Here is a 10,464-nt window from a genome sequence, read left to right on the forward strand (position 1 = left end):
TGTATGAGTGTGTGTGTGAATGTATGAGTATGTATGTGTGTGTATGAGTGTGTGTGTATGAGTGTGTGTGTATGAATGTGTGTGTGAATGTATGAGTATGTGTGTGTGTGTGTGTATGAGTGTGTATGAGTGTGTGTGTATGAGTGTGTGTGAATGTGTGTGTGAATGTATGAGAGTGTGTGTGTGTGTGTGTGAGTGTGTGAGTGTGTGTGGTATATATGTCCATGTGGTACATGTGTCCACGAGTATGCACAAAGAATCCTGAGGTCAGGGTTAGTGTCTTCCTTTATTGCTCTCTACCTTTTTTCTCTCTCACGGAACCTAGAGTGCCCTGATTCAGCCAGACCGGCTAGCCTCTAAGTGCCAAGGATCTGATAGTCACCATGACCCCAGCCTCAATGTTGGGGTTACAGATGTATGCCACCACCATGGTTGGCTTTTTTCTTTTCTTCCAGTTATGAGTGTTTGCTTACATGCATGGTATGTGCCATGTATGTGCCTGGTGCCCACAGAGGCTGGAAGGCAGCACTGGATCCCCCAATCTGATGTTACAGGGAGTTGTGCACTGCCTTTGGGACATGACAGACTCTGCAGTGGCAGCCAGTGCTCTGAACTGCTGAGCCATCTCTCCAACCACAGGTCTGGCTTTTTGTACGTGTGCTGAGGATCTGAAGTTGGTCTTCGTGCTTGTGTGTCAAGCACATTACTGCCTGAGCCGCCTTCCCCACTCTTCACATCTGAGACGTCCGAGATAGTCTATTCTGCACTGTGAGGGAAGCGTCTGTCTCATCTCCTGGTGGCCCAGCTGGGCATCAGCCTTGCCTGCTCCTTTTGGGTAGGCACTCAGCTGCTGTGTGTCTCTTCCACAATCCCTCAGAGTGCCTCATGAGAAAAACATGACAGCTCAGACACCAAAAGCCCCAAGAAGAAAATCAGAAAAATACCGCTCAGTAGTTTCCAGTCTGTCTTCTTCTGGTAAGTCCTCCAGTGGGGCAGGGACATCTATGGGCAGCATCAAGGGACTATACCAGTCACTTCTGTGGAGGGAGACACAAGCAATGAGGACCACAATGCATCAGCACTCAAGCTGGCCCCTGTGGGGTTTGCTGTTTTTGTTTGTTTGTTTATCTTGACACAGTGTCTCACATATATGCCACATAAGGCTTAAGTTCACTCACACTTAGCTGAGGGTGACCTTGAACTTCTGATCTTTCTGCCTCTACCTCCCAAGTGCTGGCTTTACATGAGGCACATCATTATGCCTGGTTTATGCCTTGTTGGGGTGGTACCCAGGGCTTTGTGCATGTTAGGCAAATAGCCTACTAACTGAGCTACATACATCCTTAGCCCCTAGAATATATACATATAATGCATATGTAATGTGTGCATTTGTGTATGCATGTTTGCATGTGTGTGGGCACGTGTGGGTGTAGATTTGTATGAATGTGCATGTGGAGCCCAGAAGATGGTTTCAGGTGTCTTCTTTTACCACCCTCTCTCTGCCTTATACATCCATACAGGGTTTTCCACTGAGCTCAGGTCTCACTAATCTGGTGGGCCTAGCTAGCCAGTTTACTCTGAGGTTCCCTGTCTCCACCTCCCGTGCTGGGCTTACAGGCACCCACTCTGGTCCAGCGTTTCCATGGGTGTTGGGATCCAAACTTGAGTTTGAATGCTTACATGGAAACACTCTGCCCACTAAGCCATCTTCCCTGCCTCTAGAAATATAACTTACTCTTTTAACAGATTTGAGCATTAAGGGTATTAAACAGGAGGATATTAAATTGAGGGTAGTTGAGATAAGGAGAATTTAAAAAAAAGAATATTTTTGTGTAGTGCTGAGTTTGGGAAACACATTGAATGTTCTATATATTGAGAAAGTGTCAGTAAATCAGCGAGAAAGTGGAATTAAGAAACAGGAACAGGGGCTGGAGAGATGGCTCAGCGATTAAGAGCACTGGCTGCTCTACCAGAGGTGCTGAGTTCAATTCTCAGCAAACACATGGTGGCTCACAATCATCTGTAATGGAATCCAATGCCCACTTCTGGTGTGTCTGAAAACAGCGACAGTGTACTCACATATATAAAATAAATAAAATAAATCTTAAAAACAACAACAACAACAAATCCAGAAACAGTTAATCCCATAGTCACAAAAGAGGGGAAGGGAGAAAAAGGATGGATGGGATACGTTAGTGCTTAGGAGCCCTTACTGCTCTTCCAGAGGACCTGAGTTCAATTCTCAGTACCCAGGAAGATTGGCTTTCAGCCACCTCCAGCTCCAGGGGATCTGGCGCCCTCTTCTGGACACCATAGGCACATCCCCCGAAAAGAACAAGCACATTCACGTAATCAAAACCAAACAAATCTTTTTGTAAACAAAGAAACAAAAAAGGGGGTGGTGGGAGGGAAAGGGATTGGGGGAGGGATGTAAGGATGGGGCAGGGGAAGGAGAAATGGAGGGAGGAACAGAAGGAAGAAGGAGGAGGGAGGGAGGAGGGAGACACATTGCAGGTGGGTGGCGGGGACTGGACAGGGGTGAGGTGGGGATGAGAACAGAAGGGATCAGGTATGGGAGGATGGAGGGAGACAGTACTGGGGGAGACAACTGTAATGGGAGGGGGCCTCTCTGGAACGAGCTAGAAACCTAGCGCAATGGAAACTCAATGAGGGTGACTCTAGGTAAGACTCGGCAATGGGGGATATGGAGCCTGAACAGGTCACCTTCTGTGACCAGGCAAGTCTTCCAGTGCAGGGATTGGGACACCAACCCAGCCACAAAACTTTTGGCCTACAATTTGTCCTGCCCACAAGATGTGCTGGGGTAAACGTGGCACAGAGATTGTGGGAGATGCTGACCAATGACTGGTCCAGCTTGAGACCCATGCCATAAGAGGGAGCCAGCACTGCCTTGGAGGGTCAGGACTGAGGCTGGAGAGCCCAGAGCTGCCTTCTGAAAATTTCCTTCTGACTTCCACATGTGTACTGTGGCCTGCACCTTCCCCTCTAAGATATATATAAAAAATGTAAAACTATTTTAAAATGATGTAGAATAAATAAATGCTTAATAATCACACTGGATGATTTAATAATACACAGGTAAATCTCAGGTTTAAAAGACTAAAGGGTAACCTTGTAATTGTAGGTCATTTATTCAAGCAAAATAGCTTTGAGGTTGAAAGGGCATGAATGGCCTTGCAGAACTTACTGGAGACTAAAGATGACCCCTTCTAACTCTTACGTCCCTAATACCCACTCCTAATGTGTTAATGTGCGGAGACAGAACCATTGGGAGGTGATTGGTTCATAAGAGCCAAGCCTCACAGCTAAGATCAGAGCCTTCAGAAAAAAAGCCCCAGGGATACCTCGATCCTCCACCCTTGGGAGGTCACAAGCAAGGCTTCCGGACCAGCAAGATGGCTCATGGGACTCATATGGTGAGAAGGGAGGACAGACTCCTGAAAGCTGTCCTCTGTTCCCCACACATGTGATGTGGCCTGAGCTCACCCATACCATGCACACATGCACATAAATTAATAAAAATAGAAAAGAAGGCCCTGTCTGTGAAATGGGAAGTAAGCCCTCACTAGACACAAAATCTGCCTGGTGTCTGACTTTTGATCCATATATGGCGTTTTTTAACATGGAGACTAACACTTTGTCATAGCACATGGATGGATAAATACAGAAGTTAGAAAATGGATTACTATTATTATTTATAACTGCTTTTAGAAGCAACAGCTTGGCCTTCAATCCAACAATCAGTATAAACACATAATAGAAAAATACTTATTTTCTTTTGAGACAGAATCTCACGTAGCCCAGGCTGGCCTTGGACTCGCTGTGTAACTGAGGACGACTTTGAACTCCTGAGTCTCTTGCTTTTACCTCTCCATGCTGAGGTTGCAGATGTGTGCCCATTTTTACAATGCTGGGGATGGAGCCCAGGCTTTGTGGGTGTTACACACTTCCTACCAGCTGAGCTGCACCCCTGCCTGGGCCCTGCTCCTGATTTTTGAGATATTATGCAATGGCAGTTTATCTGAAACAAACTGGCCCAACAGAGCATTCAGGCACAGAAGCTAAAGGCGAAAAGTCATGGTAGAAAGCTTTTCATTGATATGACCTTCATGTTTAATGCATGGATATCCGGACCACAGCAACCTCCTCCTGACTTTCCACTACAACAGCAGCTTTGGGAGATGTTTCCAAGGACATTACTTTGGAAAACAATGAATTGACTAGTTTTTAATACTTGGAATCCATGTATGTTAACAGTGGGTGCACTGGAGTCCAGACACAACCCCAGACCCAGGGGAGTCAATTTTCCCCCCACTGTAGTGGTGAGGAGGAGAGGCAAAAACTTTACTACTGAGTTATGCACCAGCTAGATATGGGTCTATATCAGGTATGCCTGTGAGCATGCCTGTGTGTGTATGGAATGAGTTCTGGATTGCTAGTTGATATAGGAAGACTCAGCCCACTGTGGGTGGCACCATTCCTTAGGCAGCAGATCCTGAATGAGCAAGGATTCTATCCTGCCTGCTCTTGGCTGTGGATGGTGTTTGAAGCTTCTGCCTTGACCTTCCTGAAGTAACAAAATGTAACCTGGAGTTGCAAGCCAAACAAACCCTTTCTTTCCTAAGCTGCTTTGTGTCTGGGTATTTTTATCACAGCAACAGAAATGAAACCAGAACAGCCGCCTGTCAGTTTGACTCATTCAGTTTTCTTGTAGAATGAGTTGGTTTAGGGGGCTGATGCTGCCATCTAGTGGTGAGAGAATGATTGCACACAGTTTTGTGAGCTCAGTGAAAAATGCAAGTTATCAAAAGCAAGCTTGTCAGTCAGATCCTAGATACTTCTCCATATAGACATCTGCAACATCCCAGTGAAGTTGTCATCAGAGCCCCTGTCTCACAAAGAGGAAGATAACTTCTCAAGAGCCCAGGAAATAACTCAATAAAGTGTTTGCCTTGCAAGCGTGCAGACCTGAATTTGATCCCAAGAACCCGAGTTCCAGCCACAGAACACACTTTTTAAAAAGCTTGGGTTTGGTGATGAACATCTGTAATCCCAGAGTGGAGGAGGCAAAGACTGGAGACTCCATTGGTAACACGGCTGGCTACCTTAGCAGAATCAGCTAACTCCAGGTACTAATAAAAGACCTTATCTCAAAATAAATAAGTCAATAAATAAATTTTAAAATAAACAAAAAGTTGCAATTTCTGATGAAGAACACTCAAGATCACCTTCTGGCCTCCATAAGCAAGTACACACATGAGCATCACACACACACACACACACACACACACACACACACATACACAGAGAGAGAGAGACAGAGAGAGAGAGACAGAGACAGAGACAGAGAGACAGACTCACTCACCCCATGAACTATAAAGAAAAAGATGAATATTTCAGCAAAATTATACGATCTGTTAATTTTCTCTGTGCCACCAGTTAGTCAGCATTACATTACCTTTAAAAGGCATGTCTTGTTCAAGATAGATTCAAAGTATGAAAACCAGCTATCACTGTATCTCCTTGGTAGGCAAGCCCCCATCACGTTTTGAAAGTATGATCTGAGAGTGTGGTCTGTCATGGTGGCCTCTGATTCCGGGTCTCCCAGCCTCCGTAAGCTACGGTGCTAACATACCCCAGGAGGCCAGCAGTTCCCAGCTTACCTCTGAGTGGCTTCCATCATAGAGGGGTCAGACATGGAGGAAAACACCAGGGGCTGGAACTTCTTCCAGTTCATGATTCCAGGAATTATATCCTGTGATGAAAGTTGGAGCAGGGTCAGGATGCAGAAAGATGACGGTGTTAGCTGCAAGAGCTAATATCGACTGTTAACCTGACAGTGTCTCGACTCATCTAGGAGACACATCTTTGGGAATGTTTCTGAGGGTTTTTAAAACTTAGATTAACTGAAGTGGGAAGACCCACCTTTAACTGTGAGCAGTGTTATCCCTTAGGCTGAGGTCCCAGGCTGAATACAGAGGGGAAAGTGAGTCGAGACCCAGCATCCCTCCCTCCAGGCTTGCTGACTGCGGATGTGACATGGCCAGCTGCCCAGGGCTCTTGACATCAGGCCTTACTTTCCCAGGATGCTCTTATCATATGTTTGTTGTAGGACCAACAAAAGGAACTAACAAGGATGTATCTTAGCCTTCATTTCACTCAGGTGACCATTTTTAACTGTCAAAAGGTTCCATCCAAATTGTATCATTCCGTTCAACTTGACTTTCTCTAAAGCAAAGACAGTTGTTCTAGTATACGATATGTGGTGATGACCAAGGGCTGATGTGGCTTTCCAGGCATTCAAGTAGGACAGGTGGCACCAAGGCAGGGAGGACAGTACAGGGGAATGCTCTGGCAAGATGACAGACCTATTAGGTCACCAGCAGTTTGGCTGAGTACAGGCAGGGAACATGATGGGGATGGTACCTGTGGCTAGAGAGGGAGGCAGGTCACTAGTGGACTTGAGGGCCAAACCAGTGGAGCTGCTCTTTTAGCAATGGATACACACTGAGGATGTGTATGTACGTGTGTATGTGTGTGTGTGTGTGTGTGTGTGTGTGTCAGAGAGAGAGAGAGAGAGAGAGAGAGAGAGAGAGAGAGAGAGAGAGAGAGAGAGAGAACCGTGTGTGTGTAATACCAGAGACCAATGTCCCTGTCTTCTTCAATCAAAAGATATCATCTCTTGCCGAGCCTGGAGCTTGCAGATTCAGCTAGACTGACTAGCCAATAAGATGCAAGGATCTACCTGTTTCCATCTCTATGGTGATGGGATTATACGCCTGTGCCACCATGCCTGGATTTATGTGGGTCCTCACATTTCTGGGGCAGGCACTTTACTGACGGAGCCAGTTCCATAGTCCCCTGACCCACTGAGGAATTCCAAGCTAGATCAGAAAATTTCTGTGGCAGTCTGGGAGGATATGGCAGTGGTAGATCATGGTAGAGATGAGGAGGGAGCTGTAGTCATGTAAGTTAGGCTGGGGGGGGGGTATGGCAATTGTGCCAGAGCTGGTAGATCAAGGATTGTATGAGTTCTGGGCCTGGGGATCCTGAGAGCAAGTGGTGGAAATTTGTATTTTCAGAGGGTCCAAAGTGAGGAGGAGGCCAGAGCTCAGGGATGGAGCACCACACAGCTGTTTTCATATGGCTGGAAGATTAATGAGTAGCCATTTCCCCTTTAAGTCAAAATGAGTGAGGGTGTTGGTAAAAGGGCAGCAGACAGCAGAAAGGTGGGTAGACAGTGGTGGCACTGAGAACAGCCAGCAGTGTGAGGACCATGGTTACCATTCTTGGTCCATGGCTAAGCCCTTTTTGCTGTCGTTTAAATCACATCTATCTATTCTGAACGTGTGTGTATACATCTATGTACACATCTGTATACATACATATCTACGTATGCACGTGTTATTCTCATGAGGGTGTGTGCATATGCATGAGTGTGTAAGTATGTGAGTATATGAGTATGTGTATGCATGTGTAAGGTGTGTGTGTGTGTATAAGTTGTCAGAGGGGAAGATGCAGGGGTCAGTGTTCTCCTTGTCCTCCTCCCACCATGTGGGTCCCAGGGGTTGAACTCTGATGATCAGGTTTGGTCGTAAGCAAGCCCACTGAACTGCCTTGCCACCCTAGTCCTCTTTTTCTCAGTCTCAACTCTCCCTGTTCCCTGCCCCTCCACACAGTTCAAGGCCGGCTCTGCCAAGCCCGTGGCTGACATTACCGTATGATGGAGAAACTGCCTTTGGGTGAGAGGAATGCTGGACCCCAAGTGGGACTCCTGGGTGTACTTGTACTTTGGGTGAGAGCACAGATGGTAATCTATCAGTGTCTCCGCATAGGTCAGAGGATGCTTCACGGCAAACAGTCCCGGGCTGGGATTCTGGGGAAGAGAGGAAGACCAGATTGATGGTGTTTACCCGTCTCCATGCCAGGCACAGGGCAGGCGTCGGCGATGCTTGCTGTGGCTCCCGCTAGCACTAACAATGGGAATGTATGTTAACTTTCCTAGCAAACCGGCACAGGAGCAGAGCTTCAGGTTGTCCCATGTTCCCAACATTGCCAGCTTCATATACGCATTTTCTAGTTTAAGGGCTTCATTGGATGCTATTTAGATTTGCTGGCTTCATGAAGAAGAAAATGTCGCTGAAATCGCAGTTTGAAACTGCCTCTAGCCATGACCAACGAGGAGGAGGGGGCAGTGATTAAATAAGCAAACTGGTAAGAAAGAGAAAACCCTTTTCTGGGTCTGCCTTAGTTTCCCATTGCTGTGGGGAAAAAAAAAAAACAGGAAAAGCAACTTAAGAGAGAGAGAATTTATTTGGGCTCACTTCAGATGAATAGTCCATCATGGTGGGGGAGTCAAGGTGGGAAGGACTAAAGCAGCTTGCCATATCACACCCTTCATAGTCAGAAGGTGGAGGGTGAGGAGTGCTCAGCTGGCTTGAGATGCCAAAGAGAAAACAGATTCCAGGGTTGGGGTGTAGTCCATTAGCAGAGCACTAGCCTAGCATGCATCAAACCCTCCGTTCCATCCTCAGCACCACCTGAAAATGGATGTGGTGCAGTTCATCGGCAGTCCTGGTACTTGGGACATAGAGGCAAGAGGGTTAGGAGTTCAAGGTCATTCTTGGTGTATTATTAGGCTGGAGCCCATCCTGGGCTATGAGATACTGTTTTTAAAAAAATTTTTTTAAAGGTTTAGTGGTTTGAGAGTGCATCTTGCTTTATCATGGAGACTAGAGTTCAAATCTGAGCATCCATGTTGGATGGCTCATAAGCACAGCAACTCCAACTCTAAGGGATCCAATATCCTCTCCTGTCCCCATTCCCCTGGCATACACACAAATAAGTAACAAGAGTGAACACAAGTATTTAGTGAAGAAAAAGTTAATTAAAAAACTAAAACAACAACAACAACAAACAACAACAAAAGGAAAACATATTTCCAACTCATGCTTCTGCTTCCACATAATTGCTGAGATAAAGCTATACGGAACACAGACATCTGCCAACCTGTACTTACAAAAATATACAGCGGATCATATTCCACTGACATCGCTAAGCCCTCGGGTGGTTTCATACTCAAGATGGAGGGCTTTGCCGAGAGCGGCGTGGTATCCTTCTTGGGTATGGTTATGATGGTGGTGACTTCATCCTGTGTAAAGATCAAAAATGACTTCTTAATCTTTTTTTTCTTAAAGAGTTATTTATTTTATTATTTGTACATGAATGTCTGCCTGCATGTATATGCACTGTGTGTATGCCTGTTGGATCTCCTGGAACTGGGATTATGGATGGTTGTGAACTACCGCATGGATGGTGGGACTCAAACATGAGTTTTCTTCAAGAACAACAACAAATCCCCTTATGCATTTAGGCATCCCTCCAACTCAATGACCTGTTAGTCTTGATGGCAGGCCATGAGTAGTGAGAACAGTTCCTGAATTTGCAGGTATATTACCTCAGCACCATGCTTCAGGGGCCGAGCAAGCTTCTGAAGTCTGTAATTTGTTGAGGACTTGTTAACAGAAAATGAACGATATCCCTTGATTTTGTATAACTGTGGAACCTGAAAATAAAAGAAGACAGCATATTGGTGACACATAAAAGCCTGTTTTGTAAGGGCTACTTCCTTCAAATGGAAACATCCCTTCCTGGAAGAAGGCCCATTAAGGCTCAGGTAGTAAATGAAACTAGTAAGTCTCAGGAAATCCCTGAAACTTACAAGATTCACCAAACAGCTCCTCCCTAAGGTGAACAATTCCCAGGGAGAGGAGACTTTCTGATTAGCTGAGCTGTCTGCAAATTGTTCAGGGTGCTTCAGAGATGCAGCTTTAATGAGTCCTCACCCATGACAATGTGGGGTTTCAGTGATGCATGTCCCTTTGAGTCATCCAAGTTCCTATATACATTCCTGCACCCATGTACCTGTAAGTAGTCCCAATAAAGATTCTGGATGTTCAAGCTAGACTGAGGGAAATAATGCCTTTATTCAGTCATCAGTGCCTTATCTAGAGTCAATAGACATTTGTATTTTCTTTAAAAAGGAAATGGCCCACAAGACTCCATTACTGTTTGGTAAGATTAGCATCTCAACAACAGCTGCCTAACAGGGCCAGTCTTGAGCCTTGTTCTGAGTCTTGGCACATGTCAGTAATCAAATTATTTCCTTATACCAGATGGCTTCACTGGAGACATACATAAACATATTTTTACTTTCAAAAGCACTAGTGGTCCTACACTTCAAGAAAGTTGACTATCTAGGCGGTGGTGGCACATGCCTTTAATCCCAGCACTTGGGAGGCAGAGACAGGTGGATATCTAGAGTTATAGGCCAGCCTGATCTACCAAGTGAGTTCCAGGACAGCCAAAGCTACACAGAGAAATCCTGTCTTGAAGAACGAGAGAGAGAGAGAGAGAGAGAGAGAGAGAGAGAGAGAGAGAGAG

General features: G+C 45.7%; 1 protein-coding gene across 3 annotated transcripts in view; it reads right to left on the reverse strand.

Moving 5' to 3' along the window:
* The window catches only part of Cfap221 (cilia and flagella associated protein 221), a 74,502-nt gene that overhangs the window by 7,146 nt on the left and 56,892 nt on the right, over window positions 1-10,464 (reverse strand). For all 3 annotated transcript variants that reach the window (XM_021166758.1, XM_021166741.1, XM_021166748.1), the window contains exons 18-22: window positions 9,479-9,586; window positions 9,041-9,172; window positions 7,739-7,897; window positions 5,685-5,776; window positions 945-1,037 (exon numbers count right to left, since the gene is read on the reverse strand). In XM_021166758.1, coding sequence (XP_021022417.1) covers window positions 945-1,037; window positions 5,685-5,776; window positions 7,739-7,897; window positions 9,041-9,172; window positions 9,479-9,586 — 584 coding nt within the window. The remainder of the gene's footprint in view (window positions 1-944; window positions 1,038-5,684; window positions 5,777-7,738; window positions 7,898-9,040; window positions 9,173-9,478; window positions 9,587-10,464) is intronic.

The sequence above is a fragment of the Mus caroli genome, chromosome 1 (assembly GCF_900094665.2).
Source record: "Mus caroli chromosome 1, CAROLI_EIJ_v1.1, whole genome shotgun sequence".
NCBI lineage: Eukaryota > Metazoa > Chordata > Mammalia > Rodentia > Muridae > Mus > Mus caroli.